The sequence below is a fragment of the Gopherus evgoodei genome, chromosome 3 (assembly GCF_007399415.2).
Source record: "Gopherus evgoodei ecotype Sinaloan lineage chromosome 3, rGopEvg1_v1.p, whole genome shotgun sequence".
Lineage (NCBI taxonomy): Eukaryota > Metazoa > Chordata > Testudines > Testudinidae > Gopherus > Gopherus evgoodei.
In genome coordinates this window covers 139,987,760-140,004,964 of record NC_044324.1, presented here as the reverse complement: position 1 = coordinate 140,004,964, position 17,205 = coordinate 139,987,760, and the positions used below count along the sequence as shown (strand labels likewise).

The 17,205-nt window shown below is 39.7% G+C and overlaps 1 protein-coding gene across 5 annotated transcripts in view; it reads left to right on the top strand.

The window, feature by feature from the left end:
* Positions 1-17,205, top strand: part of WDR27 (WD repeat domain 27) — a 220,288-nt gene that overhangs the window by 50,982 nt on the left and 152,101 nt on the right. For all 5 annotated transcript variants that reach the window (XM_030556801.1, XM_030556800.1, XM_030556799.1 and 2 more), the window contains 4 exons: positions 4,872-4,950; positions 7,375-7,449; positions 13,659-13,762; positions 16,356-16,445. In XM_030556801.1, coding sequence (XP_030412661.1) covers positions 4,872-4,950; positions 7,375-7,449; positions 13,659-13,762; positions 16,356-16,445 — 348 coding nt within the window. The remainder of the gene's footprint in view (positions 1-4,871; positions 4,951-7,374; positions 7,450-13,658; positions 13,763-16,355; positions 16,446-17,205) is intronic.

Sequence of the window (17,205 nt, the reverse complement as noted above, 5' to 3'; positions counted from 1 at the left end):
AGTTTGAAATACATGTTTTACAAAGTTGGTCATATGGCTAATTGTTCAACTGTTCTGCCAGTTGTTTTAAGTTTTTGCTGCTGCTTCTAATATACTGTACGAAATCATTATTCTTGTACTTCAGGTGTTACTGCTTGTCCCCTTTTGAAATGTTTTTCTATTTAAGATGACTAAGTTAGTTTATTTTATGTTTAATTTGTACACAATAATTGTCAGTTACTGTAATTCTCAGAAGTTGAACATGCAGACATTATGAAATTCATCTCTTACAAAGGAACACATGTTGAGATGCATTCTTCTCGTTTAATAACACAACTTCCAATCAAGAGAACAAATGCCCACTTTGATTAATAGGGCATACTAAAAGTGTATAATATATTATAGTAATATTGTTCAGATGAGGTTGATGTAAGTTTGAACTTTGTGGAATTGCAGCAAAGAATCCTGTGGCACCTTATAGACTAACAGACATTTTGGAGCATGAGCTTTCGTGGGTGAATACCCACTTCCTCAGATGCATGTAATGGAAATATCCAGGGGCAGGTATATATATGTGTGCTAGCAAGCAAGCTAGAGATAACGAGGTCAGTTCAATCAGGGAGGATGAGGCCCTGTTCTAGCAGTTGAGGTGTGAAAACCAAGAGAGGAGAAACTGGTTCTGTAATTGGCAAGCCATTCACAGTCTTTGTTCAGTCCTGAGCTGATGGTGTCAAATTTGCAGATGAACTGAAGATCAGCAGTTTCTCTTTGAAGTCTGGTTCTGAAGTTTTTTTGCTGCAGGATGGCCACCTTAAGGTCTGCTATAGTGTGGCCAGGGAGGTTGAAGTGCTCTCCTACAGGTTTTTGTATATTGCCATTCCTAATGTCTGATTTGTGTCCATTTATCCTTTTCCGTAGAGACTGTCCAGTTTGGCCGATGTACATAGCAGAGGGGCATTGCTGGCATATGATGGCGTATATTACATTGGTGGATGTGCAGGTGAATGAACCAGTGATGGTGTGGCTGATCTGGTTAGGTCCTGTGATGGTGTCGCTGGTGTAGATATGTGGGCAGAGTTGGCATCGAGGTTTGTTGCATGGATTGGTTCCTGAGCTAGAGTTATTATGGTGTGGTGTGCAGTTACTGGTGAGAATATGTTTCTGGTTGGCAGGTTGTCTGTGGGCAAGGATTGGCCTGCCACCCAAGGCCTGTGAAAGTGTGGGATCATTGTCCAGGATGGGTTGTAGATCTTTGATGATGCGTTGGAGGGGTTTTAGCTGGGGGCTGTATGTGATGGCCAGTGGAGTCCTGTTGGTTTCTCTCTTGGGTTTGTCTTGCAGTAGGAGGCTTCTGGGTACACGTCTGGCTCTGTTGATCTGTTTCCTTATTTCCTCATGCGGGTATTGTAGTTTTGAGAACGCTTGGTGGAGATTTTGTAGGTGTTGGTCTTTGTCTGAGGGGTTAGAGCAGATGCGGTTGTACCTCAGTGCTTGGCTGTAGACAGTGGATCGTGTGATGTGCCCGGGATGGAAGCTGGAGGCATGAAGGTAGGCATAGCGGTCGGTGGGTTTTCGATATAGGGTGGTGTTAATGTGACCATCACTTATTTGCACCGTGGTGTCAAGAAAGTGGACCTCCCGTGTAGATTGGTCCAGGCTGAGGTTGATGGTGGGATGGAAGCTGTTGAAATCATGGTGGAATTTTTCCAGAGTCTCCTTCCCATGGGTCCAGATGATGAAGATGTCATCAATGTAGCGTAGATAGAGAAGGGGTATGAGTGGATGAGAGCTGAGGAAGCGTTGTTCCAGGTCGGCCATGAAGATATTGGCATATTGTGGGGCCATGCGGGTACCCATAGCAGTGCCACTGATCTGGAGATATATATTGTCATCAAATTTGAAATAGTTGTGTGTAAGTATAAAGGCACAGAGCTCAGCAGCCAGTTGTGCTGTGGCATCATCAGGGATAGTGTTCCTGACAGCTTGTATTCCATCTGTGTGTGGGATGTTTGTGTAGAGAGCCTCTACATCCATGGTGGCTAGGATGGTGTTTTCTGGGAGGTCACCAATGCATTGTAGTTTCCTCAGGAAATCAGTGGTGTCGCGGAGATAGCTGGGAGTGCTGGTGGCATAGGGTCTGAGTAGAAACTGGACAGTCTCTACGGAAAAGGATAAATGGACACAAATCAGACATAAGGAATGACAATATACAAAAACCTGTAGGAGAGCACTTCAACCTCCCTGGCCACACTATAGCAGACCTTAAGGTGGCCATCCTGCAGCAAAAAAACTTCAGGACCCGACTTCAAAGAGAAACTGCTGATCTTCAGTTCATCTGCAAATTTGACACCATCAGCTCAGGATTGAACAAAGACTGTGAATGGCTTGCCAATTACAGAACCAGTTTCTCCTCTCTTGGTTTTCACACCTCAACTGCTAGAACAGGGCCTCATCCTCCCTGATTGAACTGACCTCGTTATCTCTAGCTTGCTTGCTAGCACACATATATATATATACCTGCCCCTGGATATTTCCATTACATGCATCTGAGGAAGTGGGTATTCACCCACGAAAGCTCATGCTCCAAAACGTCTGTTAGTCTATAAGGTGCCACAGGATTCTTTGCTGCTTTTACAGATCCAGACTCACATGGCTACCCTCTGATATTTGTGGAATTGATCATTTAAAAAAATAATTCTGTTAACACTTAATACGCTCTCCGAAACATTTTACAGCAACTGGCAAACCATTATTCCAGAACACATTGATACCTGTATGAAGTATTTAAGATGCTTATGACAGGACTTGTGAAACAAAGTTTATATAAAATATTTGGCTAACTTGTGCTTTGTACTGGAAGTATTTTTGTAATTAATTAATAGTGCTCGTGGTATATCTCTTATAGTTACTCTCTGAATTTATTATACTGTTTACGCTGCTATTGGTGTTCTGCATCAATGTAGTTACTGTTTAATACAGTAAGAGTAAGAGAATTTTTGACAAATATAACATGGTAACAATTCTGGAGGTTTAAAATAGGCTACATTTTCTGATATAGTGAAAGCACTGGTTCCGTGTCAGTGTTGTTAAACTGCTCTTGAGCTGAAAATTAAGACTTACCACATGATCCAAGGTTCTTTAAATAGAGGTTTGTAGAAAGTAAGTAACTGCTGAGATGGCATTTGAAGTTAGAGCAGAAGTTATGTGTGTCTTAAAAGGCCAAATTCTGTTTCCAGCATCACATATGGTGCTCATTAACTCAGTTGGAAGCTGTGTGTGTAGCAGGGGCAGATGTAACCCTAAAGAATGTAATCCGTGTCAGTTCATGAACAGGCGTTAGAAGAAACCAATCACTCTTCCTTCTCAACTGGAGGAAAAGTGGTGCAAAAATAGCTGTTGGAACTAGTGTATGAGAAATGCAGAAGAAAAAAATTATTTAAAGTAGTACAGAGTACATGAATCAGCCAGATGAGATAACAGTGGGAAGGAGAACTATTCTGTCTTTGGATAATTGGGTCTTAAAAAAAAACCATGTATGATTAAGCCGTTTGCTATTGTATGGGGGATGTATTTGTTGAACCTTGTCATAACATCATAGGATAAAATTGGGATACCTTTTGTCTCCCATCATTGTTTAATTATATATTGCTCAGACTTGTAGTCCATAGAGTTTCTAATAGTCAATAGCATTTGTAATGGAGATGTAAGACATCTGCTTAGGGAGGCTGTTATGTATATAATTTTCCTTTTGACTTTAGTGGGAGCAGGTTCATGTGCATTCTTTAAAGTAGACTGATGTCTTACTTTCAGTTAGCTCCATAGCTGTATAAGGTTGTCAGGATAGTGAATCCAGCTGTGTCTGTGTTCATAACCATTGGCAACTTATGACTTTTGTAGAACATCATCCAAGCAAAGTATATCAGGCTGTCCAGTATATCTTTCAAGAGGGACTAGAGATGAAGGCATAATTTGTATGGTTTGTCCTCACACTTCTAGCAAAAGATCACTGATTTGCCTTGTGACATGAACCCCCTAAGACTCACAAACAGTGTGTTAACCTGCTGCCAGATAATATTCTTCCCTATGAATTTCATCTAGGAGAGGGGAAAAGGCTGCTTTTAAGTAAAAGCATCTCATTACTTAGTTTTTCAGGTACTAGAAGAAAATTTTTGTCATCTTATTGTCCCAGTTTAATAGAGGTGGTGCAGCTACCTCCACAGATATGGCAATTTCTGCAGTGTCCTTGGGAGATCTTATTGAGTTCAGATAGCTTTGGAGACCATTGTATTATAAATTCAAACCTTATGTACTATTGTGGGATTGTATATTACTTGTCTAAGGCAGTGGTTCCCAAACTTGGTTTGTGGCTTGTTCAGGGTAAGCCCCTGGTGGGCTGTGAGATGCTTTGTTTACCTGAGCATAAGCAGGTACGGCCGCTCGCAGCTCCCAGTGGCTGTGGTGTGCCGCAGGGCTACAAAATTATAAATCTTCCTGCAATTGAAGGCTTTTATGGAAGCTGGTATCAGAGATACCTGTGATCACTTTCAAGTGAATGTTGTAGAAGGTGAAATATTAAATCTAATATTTAATACAATTTTTATCTGATCTTTAGCATTTGTTGTTTTATTGATGTCACATAAACAGCAATATGTAAATAGAAATATAATTTATATTTTCTGAACTGTCCTGTTACTGATATTCTAGACAATTAATTTGACATATCTTCCATAATCATTATCCAATTTTAAATATTTAGAATGTATAACAATTTATATATAAGGAGACAGCAAGTGTTCCATTATCTTAAAGAAATAATTTCCCTCTAACCTGAATTATGGAAATGTAATGTTTAAGAAAATTCTGTACTAAAAGTTCAAGCTATTTTAATGCAGGTATGAAGAGCACAATGAAAGACCAGTCACTGGTTTTCCACAGTAAAATTAAGTCATCAGGTTACACAACAGCACCACAGTGAGTAGAAATGCTATTAAAGATATTTTATATGGATGTAATATTACTGTACCTTGTTTCATTTTTTATTGTGTAGAAATACCTTCTGGAAACTGTGGAATAAATGATGTATTGAAAATAAAATAATGGTGCAAAATACAGATAAATAGGCTGCTAACGATGTGTTAGGTTGGTCATATTGTATTTAATTTCTATTGATACTTAATAATACCTCATTTAATCAATAGGGATAGACACATGTATTCAGGGGTGAAAGTAACTCCTGAAAACTTATTGGTCTGGGGGCCTCAGGCAGAAGAGGTGGGGCTGTGGGAGTCAGCATCCCCTGGTCCGCACCGCCCTGGGTTCCAGTGATGATTTAAATGGCCCAGGGCTCTGGCCGCTGCCCCTCCCTCCATTGGTAGTCCTGCTGGTAGGGACCCGGCAAGGCTGCCAACAGGGGAGAGGGGCGGCTGGGGGGCACAAAAGACGCATCAACATTGAAGTGCTTTAAGCAGGGCCCTTGCTTTAAAGTCAGCTGGGTGCGGGCCAGTACCAGCGGCCACTTTTTACCGGTATAGTATAGCGGCCCACTTTAACCCCTGACTGTACTTCTCTTGCTTCTTTCCTCCTTTTCCACTCGATGACATTCTCTCTCCTTCCACATGTACTTTTGGTTTCTGTTTTTCTCTATTAAGTCTATTTAATAAAGAGTGTGCGATAATTCCCTCTTTCCTTTCTTGTATATGGTTCTTGCTCTCTTACCATCTTTCTCTCTCCTTCCCTTAATTCTCTTTGCTTCTGCCAAGGGAATTAACATATGTTCTACTCCTCTACACAGCTGAGAGGCAGCTTAAAGGGAATGAGAGAGGAGCACCAGGTGGTGGTAGCAGGGTAACACCGACAGATCCCGGTCGTCAGCAGGCAGGATCGAACCTGGGACCTCTGAAGCTTAATGCATGAGCCTCTACTGCATAAGCTAAAAGCCACTTGACTCTTAGCTAAGGTTGTAGCAGAGTCATTAATCTCTAAGGGTCTCGGAGCAACTGGAGGGGACACCACACCCAGAAGGTGTGTGTGTGTGTGTGTGTGTGTGTGTGTGTTACAGTAGCACTGCAGAAGCAACTTCCCCATGGTGCCTGAGAGTGCAGGAAGCCCATTAAGGCTGCCCACAGTAGCACTCGGACAGCTCAGTTCAAGCTCATCTGCAGCTATCTTCAGTAATAGCCAGTGCTAAACCTCCCAGTGCTAAACTCCTCTTCTGCTGCTGCTTCACAATGGAGGAGACAGTAGGAGGGGAGGTAGCCATCAGACCTAACAACAATTGTTTCATGTGATAGCATCAGTTTATGCCTAGGGCAACCCTTGCTTTGAGTGAAAAAAGAGGTAGGTTAGAGATGTCATCAGGGCTTCTTTCTCTTCCCCATTTTCATCAGATGCCAAGTCCTTTAACCTTAAAGGTTATCTTGTTTATATTTCAGGGCACAAGTGTGCCCTTCTCGGTCACTTTTGACCATCAGCTAGAATCTGTACTCACTAGCACCTACTCATGACAGCTACTATTTCCCCCTAGTTTTTCTGTATGGGCAGAAGGTGAAAGTAATTTAACTAACATGACATGTTTTAACCCCATAGAGATTTTGAGATGTCACAATGTGACCATCCAGGTTAAATAAGTGAGTAAGTTAAGTTGCCGGCATGTAACTGAGAGTAGAATTTAGGCCGGTAAAAGTCACTCAGTGTTAAGGTTAGCTCACAAAACATTTATATCCACGCTGGGTGTAAGTTGTACATAAATGCACAAGATTCTTAGATCCCAGAGCCAATTACGTATGTGCGCATGCGTGTGTGTGTGTGTATGTTTGTGTGGATATTCATAAATATTAATAGTTGTGGTAAGATGAAGGAGGAATTATGCTACAATTGTGTGGGCCACCAGTTTGTGTCCTTGAAAGAGACTTGGAGAGAAGGGTAACATTGTTTGATTTGGGCTAGGAGGGCTTGTGGTTGTTCTGTGAGGTGATTGATTGGGGCTGGGAACAATCATATGTGCGAGAAACTTCCATCTCCTATTGGCAACTTTTTCATGTCATCTCCAAGTTTGTAGAATGAGCTCTATCCACTTGGTACAGTGACATCCTGCTAACTACTTGTGTAAAAAGGTTGCTGTTCAGAAGTACATATCTCAGGCCTTTATGTTCTTCAAAGGGTAGCACCCATCAAGTGTGTTTATTACAAGCAATATTTGGGAGTGAACTACAAAGTAAGACGATTACAGGGATCAATTCTTCTGTTATGTGTACATATTTCTCACTGTCACAAGGAACAACTGTGTATGAAGAGGAAAACAGAATCACAGTTGTTTTAAATAAAATACTTATTCCTGAACAATGTTTCAGAAGTGCCTTTATATAGGTATAGCAAAGCCTGTTTTCTTCTTCGCAGAATGACCATGTTTTCTCCAAAGACTAACTTGAAGAAAAATAACAAGATATCAGAGTGGAAGAACAGTTGCAAACGGTAGGTAATTCAGTGGATTCATTAAAAAATATATTGAAATGATGATAAATAGATGTTTTACTTGAAAAGATATTTTGTAGATACCTACTTCATCTATTGGACATTTTAAAATTGGGTATATGATTTGAACTAAAATGCTGCTTAGGTTTGCTATGAGATGCATTTTTTCTGATGTACGGCTGGAAAAACTGCTAAATGTTGTACTCTAAAGACATTTTAGGTTACATTCATTAATCTTAAGTAAGCTTTATGTACAAAAGATAACATTTATGTTCTCTCTATTTTTAAAATGATGCATTTAATTTAAAAAAGCATATTGGTGCTGAACGTGTTTGGAACCATATTCCCAGAAAGTGTTTTTAATGTGTAGTTCCAGTCTGAAAAGTTACTAAATATGGCTTCATGAGGTTCTGTGCTTATTGTAGCTCATATGTGTTCATTTTACAAATGGAAATCTATTTGGCCTGATTCACCACTATGGTACTCCAGTTCTACGCCTGTGTCAGTCCACTGAAATCAAAACTTTTTCCCTCTCGTAAACATATGTAGTCCCATTGAATATAATGAAGCTGCACAGATTTTAGTTAGGGTGGAATTTGACCTGTAAAATCATCATCACTGGCAATGATACACACTCCAGGTCTCAGTGTGATCTTAAAGAGATGACAGTTTTATGCTGAGTTGTGAAATGGATGTACCACACCCATTTGATCCTAACTGCCAGCCCTGTAAATTCCCCCGGGAATCTGGCTTATGTATGTTGCAAAAGCAAAAATTAAGTGTGACAGTAGTGGTTGCTCTTAGCTTTTCTCTTTTTATTAGCATTTCTGAAATGTATAATAGCATAGTGCTAAATGGTGCACTCCTTAATCACTTTGGAAAGCATTTAGATGAATAGTACTATTGATATTAAGAAAGACTTGCATAATCTAGTATAGTATCTAATTCCCACTCTGACTCTGTGGTACTAACGAGTAAAACAAAACAGTTTTTATTTGTGACTGAAATAAGCAGATGCAACACACCATGAGTATATATATGTTGAGTAAGAAAGTGTTTTACATCTTCACTTTTCAGAGTAGAACCATATTTTAAGGCACTGTCCTACGTAATTTTGTCATCAGCAAGAAATAATACAACAAACTGATTTTATTTTTTTGGTGTGGGTATCTGAAAAAAGACTTGGACGTGGAATTAATTCATTATTAGGCTACCTGACCAAGGCTGCCATTATGACACGTAACCAGCACATCCATCATACTGTCTGTAAACTGGAAAATACTGGTTCATCTTGAAAGAATTAGTGGTTATTTTTTTAATTGGCAAGCTGAATAATGTAAAGATATGCATATGAGAGTCCTAATTCCTGATAACTTTTGCATAGATGGCTGGTAAATTATTGACATTGATGCAAACAGATACAATACTTGTAACCTTCCTTTCTGATGTCAGTCCGATCCTTCAGTGGGATGCATGCAGGTGAACTTCAGCATCTGCAAGGGGTGCCTCTGAGATTTTGTGCAGGTGCAAGTGTCTGCATGTCTACGTCTCATTGCAGGATCAGGGCCTAAAGAGTCATTTCAGTGGTTTTTCTTACCTTTGGCAGGGAACAATATTCTGCAGATGCTTATTGGGGTTCTGTAATTTAGCTAAGGCTGAGCTGAGCTTTGCATTAAAAGTAAGGATTCACCCTGTGTTTATGTATAGGTTTTGAAGGATTAGATTTTTATTGGCAAATGTTAATAAATACAAACCAATTGAAATATTTTTACTCTATGATCATTAAAATTCACGCGTAGGCAAAGTAAGTAAAGTGCTGCTCAAGAACATAGTGGAGTTTGATTTAAGGATATTTACTTTGACATGTGATGTTGACAATTTGTGTTTTACTGTTATGAAGATTTAATTTTTTGAGTTTCAGCATCTGCTGTCATTAAATAACTGTTGTTTGATTCCCCCCACCGTAATTTCCAGTAACTATGGACATTTAAATAATTAAAAATTGAAAAAAATGCTTAAAAATATAAATATCCATCAAAATTATATTAAATAATCATGCTGCCAAGTTTAGTTATATATGGAGAATAACATATCTTCACCTGCTTATATCACATAGTTTTTTGAAGGCAGAATGGATTTTCTGAGAATTTACAAGGAAATCCATTAATTAGTTTGAGTTAAATGGAATTAAAAATGAGTTCTTTAACAAATTTAGTGTCAGGTGTTCTGAATGATCTCAGTAATGGAGTACCAAAGTATTCAAACTTCCCATATAGTTAAAATTATGTAAGTTTTTTTGGTGGGCAGGCTATATTTGAAAAGATCAGGTTGTAATTCAGGTAAGTTACTATGCATCCAATTGTTATGATCATAGACAGCGTCAGGTCAACAGCTCATGTCACTCTTAACTGGGACCATTGTGACAGCAATGGTAAGTCAAACAATCATAACCCTTCCTTTACAGCCAATTTCTATTTTACAGTGCTATTAGTTGTGGTGAGTCAGGGGTATGTGAGAGATTCAGATCATGGGATGTAAAGAACTCTCCTTGATGGGTCAGTTGGTCCAGTTGTAGCTGTTTTTTAAAGATTCCCTGATACCATGCTACCATCTCCATGACGTTGCGGCCTTGACTCCGCTGTGTATTAAGGCAGTAATATTACAGGAGCTGCAGCAAGCAGCTGTAAACCTAGCTTAACTGGTCAGTATGCTTTGGCTGCTCTAGAGGAGTGTGAAGCACTCAAAGCATACCAGTGAATCTGGCCGTAAAAGTTAAAATAAATAAAATTATCTAATTTAGGGTTGCTATTACATATCTTCAAATCATTAGAAGTATTTGCTTGGTAGCATTCTCTTTAGAATTCTTGTTTAGTGTTACTATCTACAAATTTTAATGTTTTTTTTAAAAAAAAGAATATTCCCAGACAAAACTGTTATATGATGGAGTTAAGGCTGAGAATAAATATCAATATCTTAAGGGAAAGAAACACGGCTGCTACTCTGAAACCTATAAGAAATACTATAATTATCCCCAAAATCCAGCATTATAAACCCAGGAAATTCAGACTTAAGCTTAACTTTAAAAGAAATCCAAACATGTCAATGTATGGAATACACAGTTAAGGCACTCAAAGAACCTTAACTCTTCCCTTTAATGACACCATAAGGGGAAAATATGAAGAAAAAAATTAAAAATGGTTTTAATTTGAAACCAAAAGCACTAATATGCATCAATCATCATTGTACAGTTATTGCTTGTTGTGACTACAGGACAGAATTAAGGTTGTCTGCATACTTTGTGTATTTGCACAACTTCATATTTAGGATTTTTTTAAGTTAACGTTAACTCATAATTTACTGGGTTTCAGTGCTTGGTTATTGTGGTAATTAAAACATCCCAGTTATGTTTTTTACCCTTCAGTTACTGATATCTATTCTGACTCAACTTTTTCTTACCACAAGTTTTGTCTGGGAATCTAAAAAAGAGGGAAGATGTATGGATGAATTATACTTTTAATTTACTCTAACTGTAATAGAAATGTTTAGCATGTAAAGTGAAAATGTACTGTTCTTATGACAAGTATCAGAGGGGTAGCCGTGTTAGTCTGGATCTGTAAAAGCAGCAAAGAATCCTGTGGCACCTTATAGACTAACAGACGTTTTGGAGCATGAGCTTTCGTGGGTGAATACCCACTTCCTCAGATGCATGTAGTGGAAATTCCCAGGGGCAGGTATATATATGCTAGCAAGCAAGCTAGGGATAACGAGGTTAGTTCAATCAAGGAGGATGAGGCCCTGTTCTAGCAGTTGAGGTGTGAAAACCAAGAGAGGAGAAACTGGTTCTGTAGTTGGCAAGCCATTCACAGTCTTTGTTCAGTCCTGAGCTGATAGTGTCAAATTTGCAGATGAACTGAAGATCAGCAGTTTCTCTTTGAAGTCTGGTCCTGAAGTTTTTTTGCTGCAGGATAGCCACCTTAAGGTCTGCTGTGTGTGGCCAGGGAGGCTGAAGTGCTCTCCTACAGGTTTTTGTATATTGCCATTCCTAATGTCTGATTTGTGTCCATTGATCCTTTTCCGTAGAGACTGTCCAGTTTGGCCGATGTACATAGCAGAGGGACATTGCTGGCATATGATGGCGTATATTACATTGGTGGATGTGCAGGTGAATGAACCAGTGATGGTGTGGCTGATCTGGTTAGGTCCTGTGATGGTGTCGCTGGTGTAGATATGTGGGCAGAGTTGGCATCGAGGTTTGTTGCATGGATTGGTTCCTGAGTTAGAGTTATTATGGTGCGGTGTGCAGTTGCTGGTGAGAATATGTTTCTGGTTGGCAGGTTGTCTGTGGGCAAGGATTGGCCTGCCACCCAAGGCCTGTGAAAGTGTGGGACCATTGTCCAGGATGGCTTGTAGATCCTTGATGATGCGTTGGAGGGGTTTTAGCTGGGGGCTGTATGTGATGGCCAGTGGAGTCCTGTTGGTTTCTTTCTTGGGTTTGTCTTGCAGTAGGAGGCTTCTGGGTACAAGTCTGGCTCTGTTGATCTGTTTCCTTATTTCCTCGTGCGGGTATTGTAGTTTTGAGAATGCTTGGTGGAGATTTTGTAGGTGTTGGTCTCTGTCTGAGGGGTTAGAGCAGATGCGGTTGTACCTCAGTGCTTGGCTGTAGACAATGGATCGTGTGATGTGTCCGGGATGGAAGCTGGAGGCATGAAGGTAGGCATAGCGGTCGGTAGGTTTTCGATATAGGGTGGTGTTAATGTGACCATCACTTATTTGCACTGTGGTGTCTAGAAAGTGGACCTCCCGTGTAGATTGGTCCAGGCTGAGGTTGATGGTGGGATGGTATATCGTCAATCTATCCAACTACACACTCAGCCCAGAAAAAAAGTCTGTCCTATCTCGGGGACTCTCTTTCTGCCCTGCCACCCCCACCAACATGATACAGTTCTGTGGCGATCTGGAAGCCTACTTTCGCCATCTCCGACTCAAAGAATACTTCCAGGACAACACTGAACAGTGCACTGATACACAGGTGCCCTCCCACCAACAGCACAAGAAGAAGAACTCCACGTGGACTCCTCCTGAGGGTCGAAATGACAGTCTGGACACGATCCATTGTCTACAGCCAAGCACTGAGGTACAACCGCATCTGCTCTAACCCCTCAGACAGAGACCAACACCTACAAAATCTCCACCAAGCATTCTCAAAACTACAATACTCGCACGAGGAAATAGGGAAACAGATCAACAGAGCCAGACATGTACCCAGAAGCCTCCTGCTGCAAGACAAACCCAAGAAAGAAACCAACAGGACTCCACTGGCCATCACATACAGCCCCCAGCTAAAACCTCTCCAACGCATCATCAAGGATCTACAAGCCATCCTGGACAATGATCCCGCACTTTCACAGGCCTTGGGTGGCAGGCCAGTCCTTGCCCACAGACAACCTGCCAACCAGAAACATATTCTCACCAGTAACTGCACACCGCACCATAATAACTCTAGCTCAGTAACCAATCCATGCAACAAACCTCGATGCCAATTCTGCCCACATATCTACACCAGCGACACCATCACAGGACCTAACCAGATCAGCCACACCATCACCGGTTCATTCACCTGCACATCCACCAATGTAATATACGCCATCATATGCCAGCAATGCCTCTCTGCTATGTACATTGGCCAAACTGGACAATCTGTACGGAAAAAGATCGATGGACACAAATCAGACATTAGGAATGGCAATATACAAAAACCTGTAGGAGAGCACTTCAGCCTCCCTGGCCACATATAGCAGACCTTAAGGTGGCCATCCTGCAGCAAAAAAACTTCAGGACCAGACTTCAAAGAGAAACTGCTGATCTTCAGTTCATCTGCAAATTTGACACCATCAGCTCAGGATTGAACAAAGACTGTGAATGGCTTGCCAACTACAGAACCAGTTTCTCCTCTCTTGGTTTTCACACCTCAACTGCTAGAACAGGGCCTCATCCTCCTTGATTGAACTAACCTCGTTATCCCTAGCTTGCTTGCTAGCATATATATACCTGCCCCTGGGAATTTCCACTACATGCATCTGAGGAAGTGGGTATTCACCCACGAAAGCTCATGCTCCAAAACGTCTGTTAGTCTATAAGGTGCCACAGGATTCTTTCTGTTCTTATGACATTTAACTATGTTTTCCTTAACTTTCTTTTTTTTTTTAAAGAAAAAATAAAGAATATCTATTGGAAAATTCTCCTCCAACTAAATCTGAGAGACAGATATCAGTAGCTAATAAACCAACTTCTATTTGCTGTATTCAGTATTCAGGTATGTATCACCACTGAGAGATACTATTGTCCCTGACATCCAGGAATTAAAATAAGGGATGTGGTTTATTTAGGCATCAGCTTTACTTATCTGGGAACTGTCTAGTAATAATTTGTATAGTTTTTGGGTCATTTTTCCTTCCTTAATTGTCTGCACCCGTGTCATAAGCAGGTGGTTAAGGGTTAATGCCTCTTTTACCTGTAAAGGGTTAAAAAGTTCACCTAGCCTAGCTAACACCTGACCAGAGGAACCAATGGGGGAACAAGATGTTTCAAAAGGAAGGAGGGAAGTTTTTCCTTTGTTTAGAGTTTCAGTTTCAGCCGGAGTGAAAAAGATCAAGGAACCAGCCTCTTATCAGAGTAGTAAGTTTTAGAAAGGAATAAATAGGTTTATGTTTATTTCTTTGTAACCTGTCTTATGCAATTGGAGGTAGAATCAAATTGGATATTTGGGTGTATTTTTTGTGTAACTAAATTTTGTGCCCAGGGGAACATCCTCTGTGTTTTGAATCTGTTGTCCATGAGAGTAGCTAGTATGCTAATCTCTCCCAGAGGGTTTTCTTTTACCTTTCTTTTCTTTAATTAAAAGCCTTTTTCTTAATACCTGATTGGTTTTTTCCTTGTTTTTAGACCCAAGGGGTTTGGATCTGTGTTCACTAGGGAATTGGTGAAGTCCCTCAAAACTACTCAGGGAAAGAAGTAGTGCTTGGGGGATGGTGGCAGCGATGCGAGATCTAAGCTGGTAATTTAAGCTTAGAAGTGTCCATGCAGATCCCCACATCTGTACCCTAAAATTCAGAGTGGGGAAGGAACCTTGACAACCCGGCGGAGAGTTGCCATCAGCCGTACACACCTGGTCCCCGCCTCTTGCTGGGACCCCTGATATTCCCTCTTACGAGGGTTTGGGAAAAGAGGTTGTCTCCTCACTCTACCAGACATTAGCTCAGCTTCTTTAGAGAAATGCCTTCCTCTAAGTTCATTTCCAGTTCCAGGTATCAAGGAACTGGATCCCTTTAAAAAGAATACCTTCACTGGACATCTGTTTGGGGTAAAAAGGGGTGTTTTAAGTTGTTGAGCACCAAGTAATTATTACAAAGATTACTAAAAATGTATAGTCTACAGAAACAAGATAGTTAGTCAGATCTTGATAATTTTATATCTTACGTTTCAAGAATGTGTCTCCCACTATTTTAGACTAAGAGGGGACACCACAATTAGAGACAAGCAAAATAATCACAATTATTAATTATGGCTACTTTATTAAAGAAAGGAAAATAAACATAAAGAAGACTGAACAAAGCAGAACACAAGCTATAAAGAATGCAGCTGAAATAACCAATCTCTTCTGTCTCTGTGGAGAGCTTTCAACAGAGATTACACCTTGAGTGGGCCCACTTTTGGTTTGGACACTCTTCTGTTAAGATAAAACCAAAGTATATTATTCCCAAAATCAGCAGAGAGTTCTGTCTTGGTGTATCAGAGATAGCTAAAACAATTTATAGATGGGCAAAGGAATTTTGTCTAAGGGTTGGTGGATCCTGTCATGGATAATTTAAATAATTTTATAAATCAGTAGACATAAATAATCTTAAATCTTATGAAACTAAAAAGTATTTAATTCAAATAAATGAAAGAAGTCATTCGATGAGTGATCTTCAGACTGTCAAATTAATTAATATTCAGAATCTATATTCAGATTGAATTCCACCATTTATCTCTTATTAGCAAGGTTGGTTGATATTCCTTCTCCAGGAATACATAGTCAAAACAATTTGCTATTTGACAGGAGAATGCTTTTAGGAAGATTAGATTTCATAGCTGGTGAGGTAGGTGTATTAGAGCATGGATTTGACCCCAAGCTAGGAATGTCTCTTTCCTTTTTTAGTTAGTTAGTTTATTTTGGTTTCTGGTTTGCAAACTTTTTTTTTATACTAATTTACAATGGGATTCCACATTTTAAGCCCTAAACCATCTTTACTCTTTCAGAAATATTATTTGGGTTAAACAGTTTTCCCATTCCACTACATCCAGGAAAGCATTAAAAGGCTTGATCCTGCCAACATTTGTACACATGAATAACTTGACTCAGATGAGAAGTGCTACAGAACTTCTTAGTGACATTTGCAGGATTAGGCTATAAAGCTATGGTGGAGTGGGCTTGTGCCCGTTTGCTTCAGAAGTTATCAGAATACTGACAAAGGAGTCTTGGTGCTCTCATAAGAATGTTTGTTTATTTTTTTATTCTGGTACCCTAGAAAGGGGGATGTGACATTTGTACATAAATACGTAGTAATTTTCATAAATCAGGAAGTAGATAAATGTGACTGCTCAATATTTCTGTAACATTTGTTTAGGATTTTTTGTTTAAATATGTGACATTCTGCCATGTAATGAGTGATATTCTCTCCCCCTACATCTCAACCGATTTCCGTAGAAAGGGAAAATGGTAACCAAGTTAGGTGAAAGCTGATTATATATTATGTGCTGTAACGTGTTTTTCCTTCTTTCTGATATATTTATTATTTAAAAAAAACCCTATGATATTAGACACACACTCCTCACAACCCATAAACTTGTAGGGAATCTTTTTACAGGGGATGGAGAGCTGTTAGCTTGTGGCCTAGCTGACAAATCTTTACTGGTATTCAATTCCAATCTGACAGGAAGACCGGCTGTTTTTTCAGGTAAACTGTTTGTAAATATAGTTTATATGGAGTGGTGCATTTTCAGTTTAAATAAACTTGTACATTTAATTAAAAGATTCCATTCTTGTCATTATATGAAGAATTTAAAAAAAAACAAACCCCTACTAATTCTGAGTGAAGATATAGTAAATTTGTATGTCTGGCTAACATTATTCCAGGCTTGAGTTGGCTTGTGTTTTTCCAGAGTTCCTCAGATCACTGAGAAGATAAACAACAGAAATGTATGACATGTTTCAGAGTGGTAGCAGTGTTGGTCTGTATCAGCAAAAAGAATGAAGAGTACTTGTGGCACGTGGTACCTTCGAGACTAACAGATTTATTTGGGCATAAGCTTTCGTGGACTAAAACCCACTTCATCAGATGCATAGAGTGGAAAATACAGTAGGAATCTCTCTGTCTCTCACACACGAAAAGATAGGGGTTCCCATACCAACTCTTAATAAGACAAGTCAATTAAGGTGGGCTGTTATCAGCAGAAGAAAAAACTTTTGTAGTGCTTTGCTAATTTTTGTGCGTGTTTTGCTAGCTTCTTCAAATTCTATTTATTTCAGGCAACCCTTGATCCTCTGGATCATGGTGTATCCATAAAAGATCTAGACAGGTTCCTTATGAGTCAGCTTATGGCTGACAAGCCCTTTTCTAGAGCGATGCTGTTTGTTAAAATTTCACAGATCCATGTCTCGTCTGAGTTGGAGTCCAAGATTACATTACACTGCATTCTTCTTTCTCACTTTGCTTC